We start from the raw sequence: 25,086 nt of genomic DNA, 5'->3' as shown, positions 1-25,086 counted from the left end.
CTAGCATTTAAAAGCAGTTGGAGGCCACGGAAGGAGTGTTGTATGGCGTTGAATTATGACAGCAATATTTAGACTTAGGGTTCTATAAAATACGGAACAGTTCCGTATTTCACTGAAAGAATAAATGTTTTGTTTTTGAAATGATAGTTTCCGGATTTTACCATATTAAATGACCAAGGGCTCGTATTTCTGTGTGTTTATTATAATGTTTATGGTTAGGTACATTTGTGCAACGATTGTGCTTTTTTTCGCGAATGTGCTTTAGTTAAATCATCACCCGCTTGGCAAAGGTGAAATAGGCTGTGATTCGATGATAAATTAACAGGCACCGTTTTGATTATATGCAACCCAGGACAAGCTAGTTAACCTAGTAATATCATCAACCATGTGTAGTTAAATAGTGATTATGTGAAGATTGTTTTTTTAAGATAAGTTTAATGCTAGCTAGCAACTTACCTTGGCTCCTTGCAGCCACAAGGTCCTTTTGACGCTGCACTCGCGTAACAGATGGTCAGCCTGCCACGCAGTCTCCTTGTGGATTGCAATGTAATCGGCCATAATCTGCGTCCAAAAAGGCTGATTACCAGTTGTTATGAGAACTTGAAATCGGCCCTAATTAATCGGCCATGCCGATTAATCGGTTGACCTCTATTCAAAACCCCACCAAACCAGCTTTGTTGTGTAGGATCAGGGTTGTAAATGGGAGAGCAATGGAGGTTTGAGCTTTGGCTGTAAAAGGCTAGTAGTTTTGTTTTTCTCTCATTTTGCTATTAGCACACAGAACAACAAACCAGGTTCTATAGTAGGTAGGCTATGTAGTGGAAATGATGTGCCGTGAGCTGTTTCTATTGATCTGATATGAAGGATGACACCGTCATGGAATGTTTTATTTCTTCCCTTTCCAGACCAAATGGCTGAGGTGAGCCTCTGTACTGACTGAGCCTCTACTGTCTATGACAGACCTACTTGGCATGGGTCTTTCATCACATCAAACTGTTGAGTTTTGCGAGTGGGCTCGAATCTTCAGTTCATTCATACATTTTTCTCCCTCCATGTCTCCGCTGTGAACTTGGCCTGATTGCATAACTTCATGCCTTAAGTGATTTAGCCGGCAACATAGATGCAAATGAACCCAGCCCATCATTAAGGCAGGTAGTCAGTGTAACCATAGTAACATACCTCGTCCCTGATGCCAGTACTATAGATCAGGTGTTTCTGACCTTTGGAAACTCAACCCAAGGCCTCTTTAAGGAATGGAGTTATGGTCTCTTATCACGTTTATTTATAAAGCCCTTTTTACATCCGTTTATGTCACAAAGTGCTGTACAGAAACCCAGCCTAAAAGCCCAATCAGCAAGCAATGCAGATGTAGAAGCACGGTGGCTAGGAAAAACTCCCTAGAAAGTCAGGAACCTAGGAGGAAACCGAGAGGACAGGCTCTGAGGTGTGGCCTCTTCTGGCTGTGTTGGGTGGAGATTATAACAGTACATGGCCAAGATGTTCAAACGTTCATAGATGACCAGCAGGGTCAAATAATAAACACAGTAGTTGTAGAGGGTGCAACAGGTCAGCACCTCAGGAGTAAATGTCAGTTGGCTTGTCATAGCTGAGCATTCAGAGTTCGAGACAGCAGGTGCGGTAGAGAGAGCGAGAGAGTTGAAAACAGAAGGTCCGGGACAAAGTAGCACGTCTGGTGAACAGGTCAGGGTTCTATAAAGTCTGTACTATTGCTCTAAGGACATTTAGCCTACATAGTTAAGTCTACAGTGCACACACTACAGTTACAGTACCAGTATCTGATTTAGTTGTTACTGATAGGGTTAGATAATATTTGGGAAGTTGGCCTGATTCAGTATCAGTTTGATAGTTGTTTCCACAACAATGAATATTTTTATACCAGTGCCGAAGTCTGAATAGGCCTACATACAGATAGATGACACACAGGCTAGACCGAGGCCTATTCAATCAATATCAGTTATTTGCTTCTCTGTAGTGGATTAGAAATATTGACATTATTTTCACTCTGTCTGCAGTCATCTAGTGCTCTAAGCTATGAGTCCAGACAAAGGATTTGCTGTTGACTGAAGCATGAGGAAGTTTCATTTGTAATATATGCAATTATTTATTCTCTATGATTGCCTTGGCCAAGCCCATCCCTGGTTGCTCATTAGGTAGCTTTATTAAGGGAAACTTTGACCCATATTAAACCAGCACTCTCCCTAGTCCCAACCCTGTGACATAAAAGGAAATATTATAGACTACAGTCTGTTTTTTTTCTGTTGTCATTGAGGGCCATTTTTTGGCAATTTTTATACACATAAAAATTATGGTTTTTAAACATTATGGTTCTCTGTTCTATAGATGGAATAGTGGGACATTTTGCCTCACCCATGGGATGAGCATTCAGCATTCACTGCAGCGTCAATAATTCACTGTCTCTATGTTGTAACTTTAATGGGTTACAGAGGTAATGTTTAAGTTAATTCATTGAGCTGTATCTAAAGATATTTTCTTTTAGAGCTGTTTACATATGTAATTGTATTAGAATTTGTGTGTTGGAGTTTGAGGGAACTACATACATATTTTTGTTGTATTGTTAGTATTGGATTACGCTTTTGACTGCAAGTTCCAGTAGAGTAGAAGTAGAGAAAGAACGAGCCAGTTATGTACAAGTGATAAGTGATTATCCTGACTTTCGCTAGCAACTTTCTTTTATAGTTTTGTAGAATCTAAAGTTGTTAAATGTAACGTGAACAAGTAGTATTACTAAAAGAAGCTTTCATTTCAAACCCGACATCCCTAGTCATTACTTTGAAGATGGAGTATAGAATAACTATGGCCATGGATCATGTATAGTTTTTACTAATCCTGCGTCTCCCCTGTGTTGCTATTCCTCCTGTACCGATGCTGAAACTTAACTAGTGCTTTTAAGAGACAGTGGGATAAGCAGCTTGGGGCCTCCAGACTCTGTCTTGATCCCAAATGGCACCCTATTCCCTACATACTGTAGTGCACTACTTTTGACCTGGCCCATAGTTTTGTACACTATATAGGGAATAAGGTGCCGTTTGGGACTCTGAGTGTGTGTGTGTCTGCTTGGGCCTAATGTTGTTGCCCAAGCTAGCTGTGTGAAAGAGAGGCCACCACTGTTTTCCTGCCAGTTCCATTTGGCTCCAGTCATTGCCTCAGTGTTTTCCATGTTCTCGTTGGCTAGATAAGATGGATGGGCTCTTGGGAAATGGGAACTCCTGGTTCTCAGTGTGTCTCTGACTTGCTATCTGAGTGTCTTCAGACCGTTTGACATTATGGGGTATTGTGAGGCTTGTGAGGCTTCCTCTCTATTCATTGTCTGGTGGCTGTGGAGTGTCTATGTTGAGTCCTAAATGGTATCCTATTCCCTAATATAGTGCGCTACCCTATGGGCCCTGGTCAAAAGTAGTGCACTACAAATGGAATAGGGTGCCATTTGGGACGCATACTTTGTGTGGTATGTGCACATTGAATAATCAGTGGTGTATCTGTGTCGGGACGACATCACACAGCAGAGAGATTACTGTACGCCTGAAAAGAGAAGATTGTGAGAACGAGATTTCGTCTGTGTAGCACTCGAGGGACTGGCCGTAGGGGGATGTTGTCTTAGGTTTTAGTTGACAAAGGACAGACTGCACAGACTGGGTCCTAGTAAAGGTTCCTTTTCAGTGTGTGGAATCCTTAGTTGAGATCCATGCGATTTGCTCAAACTTTTGAGTAGGCCTAAATTATGGAAATGTCAATGGAAGATAGGCTACGATTTATGCCAAAGTGATGATGATAGCTCATAGTGATGGGGGGATTGATACAGTTACATATCGTAATATTATTTTAGACAATATTATACCGATACTTTGACTTAAAGTATAGATTTGTTAAAATATGATTTATTATTATTCATTATTATTGTTAGGTATTAACTCAGATGTTTATTTATTATATTATGTTTATATTTAAATAGTGAGCCAACATCAAAACAATTTTTTTTCATTCTCTCGTTTCTCTGCAGCAGACATATAGTGAGCAATATGTTAGGAACATTAAATCGTAATATAAATCACAGTATCGAATCGCAATACATATAGAATCATGACAATCACAATGTATATCTTACCGGCACCTACAGTTCCTTCAGAAAGTATTCACACCCCTTGACTTTTGATGTTTTTGATTTACATTTAGATTCTGTGTCACTGGCCTACACACAATACCCCATAATGTCAAAGTTGAATTATGTTTTTAGAAATTTGTACAAATTAATAAAAAATGAGAAGCTGAAATATGTTGAATCAATAAGTATTCAACTCCTTTGTTACGGCAAGCCTAAATGCGTTCAGGAGTAAAAATGTGCTCCACAAGTCACATAATAAGTTGCATGAACTCACTCTGTGTGTAATAATAGTGTTTAACATGATTTTTTAAAATGACAACCAGATCTCTGTACCCCACACACACTGGGATGTTCAAAACATTAAGAACACCTGCTCTTTCCATGACAGACTGACCAGGTGAATCCAGGTGAAAGCTATGATCTCTTATTGATGTCACTTGTTAAATCCACTTCAATCAGTGTATATGAAGAGGAGGAGACAGGTTCTTAAAGGATTTTTAAGCCTTGAGACAACTGAGACATGGATTGTGTATGTGTGCCATTGAGGGTGAATGGGCAAGACAAGAGATTTAAGTGCATTTGGACAGGGTATGGTAGTAGGTGCCACTGGTTTAAATGTGTGTCCAGAGCTGCAACGTTGCTGGGTTGTTCACGCTCAACAATTTCCCTTGTGTATCAAGAAGGGTCCACCACCCAAAGGACATCCAGCCAACTTGACACAGATGTGGGAAGCATTCCAGTCAACATGGGCCAGCATCCCTGTGGAACGCTTTCGACACCTTGTATAGCCCATGCCCCAACGAATTGAGGCTGTTCTGTGGTCATAAAGGTGGGGTGCAACTCAATATTAGGATGGTATCCTTAATGTTTTGTACACTCAGTATAAAATGATTTAAACACCAATTCAACCACAAAGACCAGGGAGGTTTTCCAATGCCTTGCAAAGAAGAGCACGTATTGGTAGATGGCTAAAATAAAAGAAGCTAACATTAAAAATCCCTTTGAGCATGGTGACATTTTTAATTACACTTTGGATGGTGTATTAATACACCAAGTCACTACAAAGATTACAGGCGTCCTTCCTAACTCAGTTGCCGGAGAGGAAGGAAACCGCTCAGGGATTTTGCAATGAGGCCAATGGTCACTTTAAAACAGTTACAGAGTTTGATGGCTGTGATAGAACTGAGGATGGATCAACAACATTGTAGTGAATCCACAATAATGACTTAAATGATGGAGTGAAAAGAAGACACCTGTACAGAATAAAAGTATTCAAAACATGCATCGTATTTGCAATAAAGCACTAAAGTAAAACTGCAAAAAAAATGTGGAAAAGGAGTTTTATAAAGCGGTATGTTTGGGGCAAATCCAACACATCACTGAGTACCACTCTTCATTTACATTTACGTCATTTAGCAGACGCTCTTATCCAGAGCGACTTACAAGTACATACATTCATACTTTTTTTGTACTGGCCCCCCGTGGGAATCGAACCCACAACCCTGGCGTTGCAAGCGCCATGCTCTACCAACTGAGCCACACGGGGCCACGTGTCTTCAAGCATGGTGGTGGCTGCATCATGTTATGGGTATGCTCTTCCTAGTAGAAAATCTGGTTCTGTCTACTTTCCAACAGACACTGGGAGACATTCACCTTTCAGCAGGACAATAAGATGATAAAAATATATATATATACATACACACAGTACCATTCAACAGTTTGGACACACCTACTCATTCAAAACTATGGAATCATGTAGTAACCAAAAAAGTATTTAACAAATCAAAATATATTTATATTTGAGATTCTTCACAGAAGCCACCCTTTGGCTTCATATGTGTTATTTCATAGTTTTGATGTCTTTACTATTATTCTGCAATGTAGAAAATAGTAAAAAAAAAAAAAAATACAGATAAACCCTTGAATGAGTAGGTGTGTGTGTGTGTATATGAGAACGGACCACCTGCAGTACCTCCACGGATCGTAGTTTGAGAACACGTGACCTTCTCTATGCTTAGCTTGAAATGGTGCTCAATCCATTAGGGGCTACAATTTTTTGTGGTTTAAAGATACATTTAATTAGATAACAATCGATGTTGTGTATGCACTGCACTTACAGTTGAAGCCGGAAGTTTACATACACCTTAGCCAAATACATTTAAACTCAGTTTTTCACAATTCCTGATATTTAATCCTAGTAAAAATTCCCTGTCTTAGGCCAGTTAGGATCACCACTTTATTTAAAAAATGTGAAATGTCAGAATAATAGTAGAGAATTATTTATTTTAGCTTTTATTTCTTTCATCACATTCCCAGTGGGTCAGAAGTTTACATACACTAAATTAGTATTTGGTAGCATTGCCTTTAAATTGTTTAACTTGGGTCAAAAGTTTCGGGTAGCCTTCCACAAGCTTCCCACATTCCTCCTGACAGAGCTGGTGTAACTGAGTCAGGTTTGTAGGCCTCGTTGCTCGCACACGCTTTTTCAGTTCTGCCCACACATTTTCTATCCTTGCTCCCAAGGATGAACCAGACTTGTGGAGGTCTACAATTATTTTTCTTAGGTCTTGGCTGATTTCTTTTGATTTTCCCATGATGTCAAGCGAAGAGGTACTGAGTTTGAAGGTAGGCCTTGAAATACATCCACAGGTACACCTCCAATTGACTCAGGCTAATTGGCATCATTTATCAGAAGCTTCTAAAGCCATGACATTTTCTGGAATTTTCCAAGCTGTTTAAAGGCACAGTCAACTTAGTGTATGTGAACTTCTGACCCACTGGAATTGTGATACAGTGAAATAATCTGTCTGTAAACAATTGTTGGAAAAATTACTTGTGTCATGCACAAAGTAGATGTCCTAACCGACTTGCCAAAACTATAGTTTGTTCACAAGAAATTTGTGAAGTAGTTGAAAAATGAGTTTTAATGATTCCAACCTAAGTGTATGTAAACTTCCGACTTCAACTGTATAAACAACTGTATGAAATAGGAATAAGGCCTATAGGAAGGAATCGATGTGATACATATGCCTAGTTTGCCACAGGACCTGTAGAATTTGTCCAATGTTTATCTTAAGTGGCAGAGTCCCTCTGAAACAAGTTTATTGGCATTCGACTTCGACTTGAAGAAGAGGATTCTTGTCAATCTTTAAGCTGCGTAACAGGGTTGTAGGTTGAAGTTATGCTTTGGATTCACCGCATCTGCCGACCTCATCAAAACCAAGTTCACTGAACTGGGAGGGAGTTTACACAATGGAGTCTCTAGGAACAGAAGGGAAGGGATTCCTGTCCTCTTCAATAGCAACAAGCTGGTAATCTGCTGATCCTTTTACTCCTAGTTTGGGCAAGGCTTGGCTGCAGGAGAGTGATGCCTCAGCTTTTGTACAGTCACATACTGGGTCACATTCACCCACTGGGCACACAAACTGGAGAAATGTTGTTGAATGGAAAACATGAGCAGTCATACAGGCCATGTTCAGGTGCTGTTGTTGGCTACCTCCTGTGTTTTTAACCATTTACTCACATCTGGTGGCCACTGCTCACTAACACGACCCTAGTAGGCTTTACCTTCCTAGACCAGACTGGCTGGCACCAGGATCAGGAACCTACTCCTGCTGAGCCTCTGTCAGCTCCAGTTAACAGGGCATGGATGAAAGCCCTATTTCTGACCTGTAGTCGGGAACCCCATCTGTGGCAGGAACCATCACAGAGTCACCATCACAGAACCCTAGAGTTAGAATGAGTATACCAGTCAAATTGTGATGTCAGAGGTTCCAATCCCATTCTACTCATTCTATGGATGCAACCCTGACTGAGGAGAAAAATTAACATCTGTTGTGGGAGCATGACAGTGAAAATTGAATGGCACTACATATTTATAACGTGTCCGTAAGGTCTTAAATTATTAAGCCTGTAGTTTGAAAACCTGTTTTGTCAAGTAGGATTTTCCTCACTCGCAAAACTGACAGTTACGATTGTGGTGTACAGACCATATCCTAGGCCTAGCCGACACACCCTTCAGGGCAGGGAAGCCATAATCTTATAGTCAGTCTCCCTCTGGGACACAAGTCATGTCTCGACAAACTAACTCCAACTGATTCTGACTCCATGATGCAAGTTCTAGTTACTTAGCATGATATATGGCATTACAGTACACTACAGTACTAGTCTGTGGAGTAGGCCCCTCCCACTTTAAGCTCACTCATTACATTTTGCTGGCTGTAATTATTACTTATCAGATGTTCTATAAATATCCACCAACCAAAGTCATACCGTATAAAATCACAACAGCTATGATTAAAACAGGACGTTTCGGTACAGTTTTATGAATGCCAACAGGGAATTTGTTCGTTTGACATGGTGTAATATTTTTGTGTCTAAAATTTAATTATGTGTAAATATTGATATAATAACCATCAAATCGAAGTAAACTTGGAGTTACGCTATGATATGGTGTGTGGTCCTTCACCAACGACAAGACGATGATTCAGGAAACCATTCCGTTTATTAGGCTACAGATTAAATAAATGATGATGAACTTCCCCCAGGTGGTGAAAGTGCACAGTAACGATGCTACTTTCCAATAAATATTAAGGGTCTTATTCTGGTGACATGATCGATGCTTGACTGCCATTTGACAAATATAAATATGTTTGCTGTTATCCATAATAATCTCATGTAAACTAGCCTACCCTCACAGCCTATCTGCACTGTATCTGCCAGCTGTTGGTTAGAGTGCAGGTGTCAAGACCAGACTAGGCACATTTGCTATTTAACACAACAGTTTTTGTGACAAAACTCTCGATTTAGAGTTGAAAATATGATGGAATCACATTGAATGTTGTATTTTTATTTGGTACATGAAAAAGTGTGTTTTGTGTGTGCTAGGTCATCACGTACTGATTTTTATCCGCAAAATGTCCGTTTGGTGAAAAACAATGTACATATTTTCCTCATGCAGATCTTTGAATATTTGCATGATAATCTGTTGTTTTGCCTAGACAGGATGAGGGACAGGAAATGCTAGTTAATTCTGTTAATATGCTACATTTTATAGAACTAAGCATAAGCTAAAAATCCTGACTGTCATAGCACTTGAAAGAGACTGAAGCAGATTCAAAAGGCTTTGAAGGCTCAGCTCTTTGGAGTTTAGTTCTTCTTCAGTGCTGCCTCCGGGCCCATTGTTTCTAAACATATCACAAGGTTTTGTTTCACTCTTCACCACGTGACTTTCCTTTACTATGACAGTGAGCTGTCAGTGCGTGGCAGACAGTCCGAACACCACTATAACAATCCTCTGTTTGTCCCAGCCGTGGCAGAGCGAGGAGGGGGCCCAACATGCATAACTCACAACCCATTATCAACTATTTTGATTTAACATCCTCTGCTGGGGAAGCAGTGGCTTTCTTTAGAATAGATAGGATACAGTCTGCCTTTCCTAATCATCTTCAGAAACATCCAATACACTTAAACCAGCAGCTGCTATTGGTCTGAACATCCATATTAATACCATTTGGTTTACTGTCTTCGCTGAAATATCCCGACCCTCCCAGCCAACACACATAGACACTCCCACCCCTTGGCTTTCGTGTCGTCCTCCCTAAGCTGTTCTCTTCCCATATTTCCCTTCAGCAGTTTGTCAGATTGTAGAGTGAGAGAGAAAAAAGACCTTTAGAAACAGACTCACTCTGGGGCAGCTGGCACCATGATCCCCAATCACACTACACTACACTCTCTGATGCAACTGGTTGGTTATGCTGGGTTAGCTTTAGCTCTGCATCAAGTAGTCCATGTTGTTGCTGCTGTACAATACTTTTAGATTGGCTACTCCCTAAGGTAAAGGAACAACAAATCAACCCTTCCCAGGTCCCACTATGTTCCATTCAAGGAACAACAAATCAACTCTTCCCAGGTCCCACTATGTTCCATTAAAGGAACAACAAATCAACCCTTCCCAGGTCCCACTATGTTCCATTAAAGGAACAACAAATCAACCCTTCCCAGGTCCCACTATGTTCCATTAAAGGAACAACAAATCAACCCTTCCCAGGTCCCACTATGTTCCATGCTTTCTATGTTGTATTCATGGAGTACCCGTATGTTATTTATTTTTGCACTTTTGCACACCAGTATCTCTTACTTGCATATCATCATCTGCACATCTATCACTCCAGTGTTAATACTATGGCCTATTTATTGCCTTACCTCCCTAATTCTGCTACATTTGCACACACTACATCATCAATTTTTCTATTGTGTTATTGACTGTACGTTTGTTTATGTGTAACTCTGTGTTGTTGATTTTGTCGCACTGCTTTGCTTTATCTTGGCCAGGTTGCAGTTGTAAATGAGAACTTGTTCTCAACTGGCCTACCTGGTTAAATAAAGGGGAAATTCAAAAAATACAAAAATTGTAACAAACAAAAGCATTGTGCATTGCTCACGTTCTGCTGCATGTCAGAACAAACGACGAGCCTTGATGTTTCATAGTCAATTTTTTTTGCATATGTAAATTGAAAAAGATGTGGTACATGAGCTAGTAAGCAAATACCTCCTTATTACGCAGCGTTGTAAAGGCCAGGTGTGCTCAGCCAGCACGTCACGCAAAAAAATCCCTTTACGGTGAAAATAACTTCTATGTTTCCCAGGCGTTTGGCTGGGCACTGAGCTGGAGTTACCATGTACAGTAGCAATACATCACAGCAGGACCTTGGCTGAGTCCTAAATGGTATCCTATTCCCTATACAGTACACTACATAGAGAATAGGGTGCCATTTGGGATTATGGCCCTTGTCACAAGGCCAATCAAACAAATGTGTGTGCCCTTTCCTCTGCCCAGTGATTGGAAACACATTTCCTTCAAATGCATATTGCTCAAACTATATCAGATGTGCCATAGTGCCTACATTAGTTATTGAGCAATAGTGTGAATTGTGAAGATGGACTGGCACACCTAAAGTGCCTCAAAAGTGGCAATCTTTGAGTTGATTGCCTGGATCAAGAGAAGTAGCAACTCCTAGCCTACTCTCTCCAGAACGGCATGTGGTAATCGCATGATCAGGCGTGATTCTGTATTACTGTATTACCATCATATAAACCACCATATATTTTCTGTATAGTGCACTACCTTTGACCAGGGCTATTGGGCTCTGGTCAAAATAATATTTGATTTGATGGTGGACTTCAGGAAACAGCAGAGGGAGCACGCCCCTATCCACATCGACGGGGCCGCAGTGGAGAAGGTGGAAAAAGCTTCAAGTTCCTTGGGGTACACATCACTGAAATGGTCCACTCACGCAGATAGAGTGGTGAAGGTGCAACAGCGCCTCTTCAACCTCAGGAGGCTGAAGAAATTTGGCTTGTCACCTAAAACACTCACAAACTTTCACAGATGCACATTTGAGATTATCTTGTCAGGCTGTATCACCGCCTGGTATGGCAATTGCACCGCCCGCAACCGCAGGGCTCTCCAAAGGGTGGTGACGTCTGCCTAACGCATCGCCGGGGGCCAACTACCTGCCCTCCAGGACACCTACAGCACCCAATGTCACAAGAAGGCCAAGAAGATCATCAAGGACATCAACCACCCGAGCCACAGCCTGTTCACCCCACTACCATCCAGAAGGTGAGGTCAGTACAGGTGCATCAAAGCTGGGACCGAGAGACTGAAAAACAGGCCTTCAGACTGTTAAATAGCCATCACTAGCCGGCTTCCACCAGGTTCTGTAACCCTGCGCCTTAGAGGCTGCTGCCCTATATACATAGACATGGAATCACTGGCCACTTTAATAATGTAACACTAGTCTTCAATTTGCTTACCATCCCAATAGATCCACAGACGACGCAATGCACACTTCCCTATCCCATCTGAACAAGAGGAATACCTATGTAAGAATGAATAGTTAATAATAACATTAATTAATAACATTAATAATGTTTACATACTGCTTTACTCATCTCATATGTATATACTGTATTCTATTCTACTTTATTTTAGTCAATGCCACTGACATTGCTCAGTCTAATATTTATATATTTCTTAATTACATTCTTTTACTTTTAGATTTGTGTGTATTGTTGTGAATTGTTAGATACTACTGCACTGTTGGAGCTAGGAACACAAGCATTCAACTACACCCGCAATAACATCTGCTAAATATGTGTATGTGACAGGTAAAATGTGATTTGAGTTGAAGCTGCGCTGTCAGATGTTCAGATGCAGAGTGTTGGCTGCTGTGGGTGGTTGTCAGGATCAGTCTTGCCTCTCTTTGTTCTGCTCTGCATGGCTCGCCAAGGCAGTTCTAGTATCACATGTGGATAATGTGAATCGAGTAGGCTACTGCTTTAAGGGTGGGTGGGAACACTGTTTGTTTGCATCCAAATATTTACTTGTGGCCTAGTAATAGTAGTTATTCTAGTCATCTTGAAATGCAAACTGGATTGCATTCAGTTTCTACTGAACTAAGACCACCACCACACCTTGAATGACGGAATGGAAATGTCCTAAGGTAATATCTAACTGGGTTAATCTGATAAGCGACCCGTGACTGTGTCATCAGGAAGCCAGGAGGGATTTTGAGTATTGACCTCATATCCTGATCCACAGGAGGTTGGTGGCACCTTAATTGGGGAGGAGTGGCATCAAATATGTAAAACACATGGTTTGATGCCATTCCATTTGGCTCCGTTCCAGCCATTATTATGAGCCTTTCTCCCCTCAGCAGCATCCACTGATCCTGATGTGTTTTCAGGAATGATGCTTTGACAAACTAATTCAAATAATCCTGCATCATCAGTGCTGATGTCACGTGTCTTAGTATCGGGAATAGTTCCCACTCCTCAATAGAGACTGGTCAGAGTGACGTTAGCCATGTGCCGTACCGTTATTGGCCAGGTGTAGTGAGATATTATGGACAGATAATAGAGAATACCTAGTAAACAGTCACCACTAGCTGCTAGCCAGCCTCCGCCGGCCTCCTAGTCACCACTAGCGGCCTGGCCCTGAACCTTAGTCACTGTTACTCGCTGGCTACCACCCGGTACTCTATCCTGCACCTTAGAGACTGCTGCCCTATGTACATAGTCATTAAACACTGGTCACTTTTAATAATATTCATACTGTTTGATCACATTATATGTATACACTGTATTCTAGTCATGACTCATCAAATACAGTATAACTACTGCTTTACACACCTTTTCTATTCATATAGAATTCATGCTGTCTATACACACCATTATATTCTGAGTGTACAAAACATTAAGAACACCTTCCTGATATTGAGTTGAACCCCTTTTGCCCTCAGAACAGCCTCAATTTGTTAGTGCATGGACTCTACAAGGTGTCAAAAGCGTTCCACGGCCATGCAATCTCCATAGACAAACATTGGCAGTAGACTGGCCTTACTTAAAAGCTCAGTGACTTTCAATGTAGCACCGTCATAGGATGCCACCTTTCCAACAAGTGAGTTCGTCAAATTTATGCCCTGCTAGAGCTCCCCGGGTCAACTGTAAGTACTGTTATTGTGAAGTAGAAACGTCTAGGAGCAATAACTTTCATGCCGTGATATGGTGGGCCACACAAGCTCATAGAACGGGACCGCCGAGTGATGTAGCACGTAAAAATCGTCTGTCCTCGGTTACAACACTCACTACAGAGTTCCAAACTGCTTCTGGAAGCAACGTCAGCACAAAAACTGTTCGTCAGTAGCTTCATGAAATAGGTTTCCATGGCCGAGCAGCTGCACACAAGCCTAAGATCACCATGCGCAATGCCATGCGAAGGCTGGAGTGGTGTAAAGCTCGCCACCATTGGACTCTGGAGGAGTGGAAACGCATTCTCTGGAGTGATGAATCATGCTTCACCATCTGGCAGTCTGACGGACAATTCTGGGTTTGGCTGATGCCAGGAGAATGCTACCTTCCCCAATGCATAGTGTCATCTGTAAAGTTGGAATAATGGTCTGGGGCTGTTTTTCATGGTTCGTGCTAGGTCCCTTAGTTCCAGTGAAGGGAAATCTTAACGCTACAGCATACAATTACATTCTAGACGATTCTGTGCTTCCAACTTTGTGCCAACAGTTTAGGGAAGGCCCCTTCCTGTTTCAGCATGACAATGTCCCCATGCACAAAGCGAGGTCCATGCAGAAATGGTTTGTCGAGATGTGTTGAAGAACTTGACTGGCCTGCACAGTGCCCTAACCTCAACCCCATCGAACACCTTTGGGATGAATTGCAACGCCGACTGCGAGCTGTTGTGGAAAATCTTGAGTCAAATATTTGCACAGATACCGGAACTTGTGAATTCAATTTAGACTTTATTACAAACTTAAGAGCCAAGCCCTTCCATGGAAAAGACTAAATTCTCTAATCACAGAGTTCTGACTTTATAGTTTTTCCCGTCTTTACATTGGACATATAGTCACTCCTTGTATGTACACGAACAACTCCTATTTGCCTTATAGTTCTCCGATCTTTGTGTTACGTATAGAATCCCCTCCCTCTATACGAAATTAACTCCTCTTGACCTTTCTCCACCATTATCTTTCCATCTCAGTTCTTGCTTGTTAACGCCCACATCTGACAGCTGTATAGGTTATAATGGTAGCAGGCCCTGTCCATATATGTTCCATTCCTTATATAGGCACTCTGTCTTAGCACTTCAAAGTGGACAGTCTAAACACTGCCTGCTAATATTGGAGTCATGAGTTTTGCGTGAGTTTCACTACCACAGAGCCAAGCCTAATCGTCCAACATCAGTGCCCGACCTCACTAATGCTCTCTGACATTGCTCGTTCTGAAATGTCTTAATTTCTTTATTTTTACTTTTTGGATCATGTGTGTATTGTTTTGTATTACTGCACTGTTGGAACTAGAAACACAAGCATATCGCTGCACCTGCAATAACATCTGCAAGTCTGTGTACGTGACCAATAAACTTTGATTTGATAGTATATTCAGATGGAATTACACTTCAGAATGAGGATGTGATGTGTAGTACTTACATTGGCTGGTGATTTTTACAGCCCAGCCAATAAGTTACTAGCAACCTTTGACCTATGCTTTTGCTACACCTGCTTGGATAAAGGGACATTCCTGGAATCTTAGTGAGAGCCTTCTATGCTGCTGACGCATGGAGAGTTCCATGTTTGAATGGATGATGTGATATTTAGGGTATTATTGAATTTGACTTATTTTAGGATGATGTGAAAAGCAAAGACCCAGTCAGCTCTTGGCACAGTGCTGAATTGTTGTAGAGGTTATTATGATTGACGGTCCACATTCAAAACTCTCCAGCTTAATGAAGTTTGTTCCACTTTGATTACCAGCCAAAAATAACTTTAAGATTGCAGGCAAGCACCCATGTAGGCTAGTTGTTTCGTTTGTTGTTGTGGCCAGTAACATTGTGAATAGGCCTAGACATCATTTGGTTGGCTTTACTAGTTTTCCTCTGCTTATAACAAGAAAATATGTTCCATTATTATTTATGATCTCAACCCTTTTAGTAGGTTAATAGGATCAGCACACCCCTTAGTGACGTGAAAGCAGCTTAAACACAACCAGGCCTATTAGTTTGTCAATTCTGGAAACACAGTCTGTACTAAGGCTCATTGTCAGTGCCAAGTTGATCAGGCCCTAGCTATTCCATTGTTTCATAAGAGGGAAACCCCCTGTGGAGTTACTGAACAAACTAGGCTTAGTCTGACATTTCACTCATTGAGTTTGTTTGCTTTTAATATTAGCATAGTTATTTGTGTTAGTGGCACCTGTATTTTAATGTGGCGCGTTTATGTGGGGAGAGAATAACATGCTGACCAGACCGGACACGTCGCGTGCAAAATACATTTTGAAATCCATGTTATTCAATTATTGCACCCACACTGCTTGCGCGTGCCAACGAGCGTCTGCGACACCAAGGGTTAAAATAGATGTCGTTCCTATTTCTGACGCAGATCGCGCTGCAAGTCCTGCCTCTCCCATCTCCTCATTGGTTTATAGAAGCAGGTACCCACGTGCCATCTCCTCATTGGTTTATAGAAGCAGGTACCCACGTGCCATCTCCTCATTGGTTATACCCACGTGGGTGATAGAAAGACGAACTGTTTTGCCGGTAGTCGTGGTAATACAATGAAAGTTTAGATGCGATCACCGTATAATTTAAACGATGAAAAAGCCTGGAAGGAGGAGAGATGACTAGAAACGATTCGGTTGGCCGTTTTATGTGTGGATTAATTGTCGGAGTAGAGACCCTTGTGCATTTCAGGTAAAATAACAACTCAATGTTTATATCCCAGGACAAATTAGCTAGCAACAGCAAGCTAACTAAATAGGACAAATTAACGTTAGCTAGCAAGTGCAAGCTAACTAGCTAAATTACCATACATGTTTAATGCTTTTCGACCTGTCCCCAAATTAATGTCATTGGTTCAGAGTTTGTTTTGATATTTTAACCTGCGTGTTGTGATCGCGTTTGGTGTGGGGGGGCAAAATACATTTATGCACGATAGCGCACGATGGCGCACGCGCGCAGCCGGTTTGGGCAAGGTGTAAGGCGATTGTGGTGCATAGTAAGCGATTCCCAAAGCATGACCTGAATAATTGATAATTGAGCATTGAGAATCACCCTTGAACCCAGGCTGTGTCAATCAATCAAATGTATTTATAAAGCCATTTTTACATCAGCCGATGTCACAAGGTGCTATATAGAAACCCAGCTTAAAACCCCAAACAGCAAGCAATGCAGACGCAGAAGCAAGCAATGCAGACGCAGAAGCAAGCAATGCAGACGCAGAAGCAAGCAATGCAGACGCAGAAGCAAGCAATGCAGACGCAGAAGCAAGCAATGCAGACGTAGAAGCAAGCAATGCAGACGTAGAAGCAAGCAATGCAGACGTAGAAGCAAGCAATGCAGACGTAGAAGCAAGCAATGCAGACGTAGAAGCAAGCAATGCAGACGTAGAAGCAAGCAATGCAGATGTAATAGCAAGCAATGCAGATGTAGAAGCACAGAAAACCTCCCTAGAAAAGCAGGAACCTAGGAAGAAATCTAGAGAGTAACCAGGCTCTGAGACACTCAAGTGAAGCATAGATGGCCAGCAGGGTCAAATAATAATCAGTGGTTGTAGAGGGTGCAACAGGTCAGCACCTCCGGAGTAAATGTCAGTTGGTTTTTCATAGCTGAGCGTTCAGAGTTTGAGACCACAGGTGTGGTAGAGAGAGTCAAAAACAGCAGATCTGGGACAAGGTAGCACGTCCGGTGAACAGGTCAGGGTTCCATAGCCGCAGGCAGATCAGTTGAAACTCGAGCAACAGCATGACCAGGTGGACTGGGGACAGCAAGGAGTCATCAGGCCAGGTAGTCCTGAGCCATGGTCCCAGGGCTCAGGTTCTTCGGGAGGGAGAGAATTAGAGGAAGCCTACTTAAATTCACACAGGACACCTGATAAGACAGGAGAAATACTCCAGATATAACAGACTGACCCTAATCCCCGACACAAACTATTGCAGGATAAATACTGGAGGCTGACACAGGAGGGGTCGGGAGATACTGTGGCCCCGTCCAATGATACCCTCGGACAGGGCCAACTAGGCAGGATATAACCCCACCCACTTTGCCAAAGCACAGCCCCCACGCCACTAGAGGGATATCTTCAACCACCAACTTAATACCCTGAGACAAGGCCGAGTATAGTCCACAAAGATCTCCCCCACGGCACGAACCCGAGGGGGGCGCCAAACCCGGACAGGAAGATCACGTCAGTGACTCAACCCACTCAAGTGACGCACCCCTCCTAAGGACGGGGTGGAAGAGCACCAGTAAGCCAGTGACTCAGCCCCCGTAATAGGGTTAGGGGCAGAGAATCCCGGTGGAGAGAGGGGAACCGGCCAGGCAGAGACAGCAAGGGTGGTTCGTCGCTCCAGTGCCTTTCCGTTCACCTTCACACCTCTGGGCCAGACTAAACTCAGTCATAGGACCTACTGAAGAGATGAGTTTTCAATAAAGACTTAAAGGTTGAGACCGAGTTTGCGTCTCTCACATGGATCAGCAGACCATTCCATAAATATGGAGGTCTATAGGAGAAAGCCCTGCCTCCAGCTGTTTGCTTAGAAATTCTAGGGACAGTAAGGAGGCCTGCGTCTCGTAACCATAGTGTATGTTTAGCTATGTACGGCAGTACGACCAAATCGGAGAGATGGGTAGGAGCAAGCCCATGGCATAGGTTAGCAGTAAAACCTTGAAATCCGCCCTAGCCTTAATAGGAAGCCAATGTAGAGGCTAGCACTGGAGTAATATGATCAAATTTTGGTCAACAGACCCCTATTTGGAACAATCTCTGAATTGGAGAAACTTAAATGTGGGCATCCGGCTCCAGTGTGCCGCTAATGTTACGGCTGAGAATTGCCAGGCTCCTTAAGATACGATATTATCCTGATACTTAGTTGCCGATACGATATGTATTGCGATTTGATACTGCGATTTATATTACGATTTAATGTTCCTAACATATTGCTCACTATATGTCTGCTGCAGAGAAACAAGAGAGCATGAGAAAGCTAGTTTTGATCAGTCAGGGAAATAAAAGTGCTGAAATCATGTTGGCTCACTATTTAAAAAGAAGATGGAGAACAAGCTATAGGATGGACAATTAGCAGAGTTTTGGTGCAGGTACAGCTGACTAGGGCTTTCTTACGGTATCAAGCAAGAACAAAATATTGTTTCGTGCTAGGGCAAAACAACTAAACATGCTTCCCTTGGGGTCCCCAGGACCGAGTTTGGGAAACGCTGCTCTATGGGGTCTTACGTCAGAGTTGTTTTGGCCCAGACTTAGGCCTACACATTGAAGTAGTTTGTGGCCTGTCTGATATCCCTTTAGGCTATGTGTTTTTTTTGTATCACAACACAACAGCCTGGGGTGTCCGCAGATTTCCCTGAGGGGTTGTTAGGCTGCTCATTCTACTGTATTGTAATCTCACCACAGTAACAGGATCAGCTGGTGGTTGGACTCAACAACATGATTATTGGAGACTTGGCCACAGCAAGGCCCAGGAGAATGTGTTTAACCTGAATCTGCTGGTGTGCTGCTCATCTGCTTAGGGTAGGCTACAAATACTCTACAATTAGTGTGCACCCCAAATGCCCTGGGCAAAAGTAGTTCACTATAAAGGGAATAGGGTGCCATTTGGGTATACGTCTAGTGCCAGTGAAATTAATCAAACACCCTGAAAATAGGATTTAGAAATATAGGCTATTCAATTTTAAAGCATACTGGGAGTGAGTATTAACCATTCCGTACACAGTTCTGCTTGATCTATTGTCTTCATATGTGTAGTGCTAGCCTGTACATTTTGTAATAACTTTGTAGGCTAATTGCCCTTTGGGGATAAAGGATTTTTTGTTGTTGTGTGAATTAAATGTGATAACTGTTTGATGGCTTTAGGAAAGGAACCAGCCTCTAATGGCCCTCTGTATCTGTCCTCTTGTCTTGTAGTGTCATGGAGGATGGGAAGCCGGTGTGGGCGCCCCACCCAGGAGATGGGTTCCAGCTGGGGACCATAGTGGACATAGGAGCAGACAGCTTGACCATCGAGCCGCTGAAACAGGGGAACAAGGTGGGTGATCACACACGCATGTTCAAAAACAGACGTCCATGATCACTGTAATATTTTCCACCCAGAGAATTGACGTAATGGTGTGGAGGCCGCCAGTGAAACATCTACTTTAAAAACTGCAAGAGGCAGTTTTTAGATGGTACCCTATAGATCAAGGGTGCTCAACTCTTACCCTACGAAGTCCGGAACCTGATGGTTTTCTGTTCTACCTAATAATTAATTCCAATCTAAATCAGTCCCTGATTAGAGGGGGAACAATGAAAAAAAGCAGTGGAACTGGTTTTCGAGGACCAGAGTTGTGTTTGAGGGCTACAGATGGTACCTTGCAGATGGTACCCTGCAGATCAGGGATCACCATCTAGATTCAGACTGGCTCTAACCACAATAGAAAGAGGAGTGGGAGGCCCCGGTGCACAACTGAGCAAGAGGAGAAGTACATTAGAGTGTCTAGTTTGAGAAACAGATGCTCACAAGTTCTCAACTGGCAGCTTCATTAAATAGTACCCGCAAAACACCAGTCTCAACAGTGAAGAGACTGATACTGGCCTTCTAGGCAGAGTTGCAAAGAAAAAGCCATATCTCAGACTGGCCAATAAAAAGAAAAGATTAAGATGGGCAAAACAACACAGACACTGGACAGAGGAACTCCAGCGTCCCAGAATGCCAGCATCCCAGAGTCGCCTCTTCACTGTTGAAGTTGAGACTGGTGTTTTGCGGATACTATTTAATGAAGCTGCCAGTTGAGGACTTGAGGCGTCTGTTTCTCAAACTAGACACACTAATGTACTTGTCTTCTTGCTCAATTGTGCACAGGGGCCTCCCACTCTTTCTATTCTGGTTAGTGCCAGTTTGTGCTGTTCTGTGATGGGAGTAGTACACAGCATTGTACAAGATCTTCAGTTTCTTGGCAATTTCTCGCATGGAGAATAGCCTTCATTTCTCAGAACAAGAATAGACTGACGAGTTTCAGAAGGAAGGTCTTTGTTTCTGGCCATTTTGAGCTTGTAATCGAACCCACAAATGCTGATGCTCCAGATACTCAACTAGTCTAAAGAAGGCCAGTTTTATTGCTTCTTTATACAGAACAACCATTTTCAGCTTTGTTAACATAATTGCAAAAGGGTTTTCTAATGATCAATTAGCCTTTTTAAAATGATAAACTTGGATTAGCTAACAATGTGCCATTGGAACACAGGAGTGATGGTTGCTGATAATGGGCCTCTGTACGCCTATGTAGATATTCCATTTAAAAAATCAGCCGTTTCCAGCTACAATAGTCATTTACAACATTAACAACTGTATTTGATCAATTCTATGTTCTTTTAATGGACACATTTTTTTTGCTTTTCTTTCAAAAATAAGGACCTTTCTAACTGAGCCCAAACTTTTGAACTGTAGTTTCAGTATTCAGAGACTCGTAATTAAGCTCAGGTGCATCCTGTTTCCATTGATCATCCTTGAGATGTTTCTACAACTTGATTGGAGTCCACCTGTGGTAAATTCAATTGATTCGACATGATTTGGAAAGGCACACGCCTGTCTATATAAGCTCCCACAGTTGACAGTGCATGTCAGAGCAAAAATCAAGCCATGAGGTCGAGGGAATTGTCCGTAGAGCTCCGACACAGGATTGTGTCGAGACACAGATCTGGGGAAGGGTACCAAAACATGTCTGCAGCATTGAAGGTCCCCAAGAACACAGTGGCCTCCATTCATAAATGGAAGAAGTTTGGAACAACCAAGAGCTGGTGGTCGGGGGAGAAGGGCCTTGGTCATGGAGGTGACCAAGTACCCGATGGTCACTCTGACAGAGCTGTAGAGTTCCTCTGTTGAGATGGGGAGAATCTTCCAGAAGGACAACCATTTCTGCAGCACTCCACCAATCAGGCCTTTATGGTAGAGTGGCCAGACAGAAGCCACTTCTCAGTAAAAGGCACATGACAGCCCACTTGGAGTTTGCCAAAAGGCACCTAAAGACTCTCAGACCATGAGAAACAATATTCTCTGGTCTGATGAAACCAAGATCGAACTATTTGGCCTGAATGCCAAGCGTCACGTCTGGAGGAAACCTAGCATAATCTCTACGGTGAAGCATGGTGGTGGCAGCATCATGCTGTGGGGATGTTTTTCAGCGACAGGGACAATAGTCAGGATCGAGGCAAAGATAAACGGAGCATAGAGAGATCCTTGATGAAAACCTGCTCCAGAGCGCTCCGTACCTCAGACTGGGGCGAAGGTTAACCTTCCAACTGGACAACGACCCTAAGCATACAGTCAAGACAACGCAGGAGTGGCTTCGGGACAAGTCATTGAATGTCTGAGTGGCCCAGCCAGAGCCCGAACTTGAACCCGATCGAACATCTCTGGAGAGATCTGAAAATATCTGTGCAGCAAAGCTCCCCATCCAATCTGATAGAGCTTAAGAGGATATGCAGAGAAGAACGGGAGAAACTCCCCAAATACAGGTGTGCCAAGCTTGTAGCGTCATACCTAAGAATACTTGAGGCTGTAATCGCTGCCAAAGGCGCTTCAACAAAGTACTGAGTAAAGGGTCTGAATACTTATGTAAATGTGACTTTTCTGTTTATTATTTATTATACATTTGCAAAATTTTCTAAAAACGTGTTTTTGCTTTGTCATTATAGGGTATTGTGTGTAGATTGATTTCCCCCATGAATTTCATCCATTTTCGAATAAGGGTGTAACGTAACAAAATGTGGAAAAAGTCAAGCGGTTGGAAAACTTTCCGAATGCACTGTATATCATTTGTTTCTATTATTTGTTATTTGCAAACTTCTCCATGAAATGAGCAGCAACAGTACAGAACCATCCTAGACCGGCACATTCCTTACTCACTAGGTGCGCAATTAAAGGGCCAGATGCACAATTAAAGTGAATTACACAAAAAAATCTAAATGTATTAGTTTTCTTCAAGACCTAAAAATAATTGTATTCTGATATGATTTAAGCATTAACATGGACTCAGAACATCTAATTAGTTTTTTCTTTGTGAACAATTAAGAGTGGAAAAACTAAAACAAATCTAAAACCAGGAAAATAAAACAGAACATCATTTACGAAAATATTAAACATATAATTTTTTGGGGGGGGGTCACATTTTATAGGTCCCCCTTAGAGTTGTTTATAAGCATTCTTTTACCAAGTATATTGACAGACTACTTTCTCTTGTACAATAAGGACCCAGGGGGAGAGAAGAGAAGAATGTGCCTATTTGAAAGCTAGAAAAAAAAAATGTAGCTTGCGACGTGTTTAATTTGTTTGAAGTAGCTCTCATTCTAGAAAAGCTACAGCGGGCCCCCTATACGTGATACCCGACAGAGGGCCCCCTATACGTGATACCCGACAGAGGGCCCCCTATACGTGATACCCGACAGAGGGCCCCCTATACGTGATACCCGACAGAGGGCCCCCTATACGTGATACCCGACAGAGGGCCCCCTATACGTGATACCCGACAGAGGGCGCCCTATACGTGATACCCGACAGAGGGCGCCCTATACGTGATACCCGACAGAGGGTAACTTCCGACACTGGTACAAAATGAAGCCCCAGTGTCTAATATCAAGTAGTCTTTCCCATAGAAGCCACCAGTCACTGCTAATTCACTTTTTCACTAGGCTAGATCATGTGTTACACTCTGTGCAAAGTTTTTGATGTTAGCCAAACCCAGTTTCTATGGTAACCCATGCTTCCTTGTGTGGCTCTGTCATCAGCTGAACGTCCTCCTCAAACAATCTGTTCACTTAGTGTGTTTACATCCGGACCATAAAGCATGGGACTCAAATCCTTTATTATGAAGGAAGCTGTGTGCGCGTAACGGATGTGTCCATTCTCCGGCCGTTATGGCCAGTTCTGGGCCTTAACACGAAGTCTGAGGGGCACAATGTGTGTTCTGTCCGGAGGCAGCCAGTTTGTGCCAGTGTACGGTGAGCTCCCTTGTCACCCGACCCGCTCAGAGCAGCAGCGGCGTACGCAGCCTGGCAGACCCTTGTAGGGGGACTTCAGGAGAGAGGCGTTGCTCAGTGCATGACACCACGTCACACTCACAGCTTTAGCCACAATGGCGGACTCTGTGGCCCATAGCATTAGGTAATGTTTTCCTGACTGGGTCTGCGTCCCCAATGGCACCCTATTCCCTATACAGTAGACTACTTTAGACCGGAGCCCTGTGAGTCCTGGTTGAAAATATTGCACTATAAAGGGAATAGGGTGCCATTTGGGACGCTGACAGTTTCTGGACTGTTTCACTCTGCCTTGGTGTCGGTGAAAGAGCAAGAGACCGAGGGGGTAGGGACGTGTTTAAATTCAGGGGGCATTGCGTCATCCCCTTCCTTCTCTCCCTCTCCCGCTCCTCTAAACTTCAGTCACCTCACGTGGCTCAGTGCTATAAAATCCTGCCAGTCTGGGCCCATTTGGAGAGACTAAGGCCGCATCCCAAATAGCAACCTATTCCCTATATAGTGCAATACTTTCAAAGTAGTGCTCTACATATGGAATAGGGTGATGGACTAAACTGCCATTTGAGACACGGACTAAATTGCTGGCCCAGCAGAGGCCAACCGGGTCCCATGGCCCACAGGAGGAGGGAGCTGAGGCCGACCGGGCTCCATGGCCCACAGGAGGAAGCTGAGAGCAAACGACAGGGCCCCATGGCCCACAGGAGGAGGGAGCTGAGAGCAAACGACAGGGCCCCATGGCCTACAGGAGGGAGCTGAGAGCAAATGACAGGGCCCCATGGCCCACAGGAGGAGGGAGCTGAGAGCAAACGACAGGGCCCCATGGCCCACAGGAGGGAGCTGGCCCACAGGAGGGAGCTGGCCCACAGGAGGGAGCTGGGGCCAACAGTGCCCCAAGGCCCACAGGAGAGAGCTGGGGCCAACAGTGCCCCAAGGCTCACAGGAGGGAGCTGGGGCCAACAGTGCCCCAAGGCCCACAGGAGGGAGCTGAGACCAACAGTGCCCCAAGGCCCACAGGAGGGAGCAGGCTCTGGCTGACTGCATCCCATATGGCACCCTATTCCCTACATAGTGCATTACTTTTGACCACTGCCCTATGTAGGGAATAGGGTGCCTTTTGGGATGTATACACTGTGTCTTATGTCAACCCATTTGTGTTCCCCACACAAACTTCACAAATATTTGTTAAACATGTTAATTTTTCCCTAGTGTAATGTCTGAATCACTTGTGGAGTGGTAAGGTAAAATGGCAGAAGGCTTTTAGCTGGTGTTGTGTTATAGGGGCTGGCCAGGAGAATGTATCCATGCAGAAGGAGAATGGAGCAGCCAGCGAGCTTTCACTAACTTTGGTTAGCCTAG

At 43.2% G+C, this 25,086-nt stretch overlaps 1 protein-coding gene and 1 non-coding gene across 2 annotated transcripts in view; one reads left to right on the top strand and one right to left on the bottom strand.

Moving 5' to 3' along the window:
- The window catches only part of LOC120024355 (unconventional myosin-VI-like), a 116,907-nt gene that overhangs the window by 3,387 nt on the left and 88,434 nt on the right, over positions 1-25,086 (top strand). The window contains exon 2 of the mRNA XM_038968577.1: positions 19,630-19,750. Coding sequence (XP_038824505.1) covers positions 19,634-19,750 — 117 coding nt within the window. The 5' untranslated portion in view covers positions 19,630-19,633. The remainder of the gene's footprint in view (positions 1-19,629; positions 19,751-25,086) is intronic.
- Positions 5,614-5,689, bottom strand: trnaa-ugc. The gene has a single exon. It is a non-coding gene; the product is annotated as a tRNA-Ala (tRNA).

Source organism: Salvelinus namaycush, chromosome 29 (genome assembly GCF_016432855.1).
Source record: "Salvelinus namaycush isolate Seneca chromosome 29, SaNama_1.0, whole genome shotgun sequence".
NCBI lineage: Eukaryota > Metazoa > Chordata > Actinopteri > Salmoniformes > Salmonidae > Salvelinus > Salvelinus namaycush.
The sequence above is the reverse complement of the archived record's forward strand: the minus strand, read 5'-3'. Positions and strand labels throughout refer to the sequence as shown.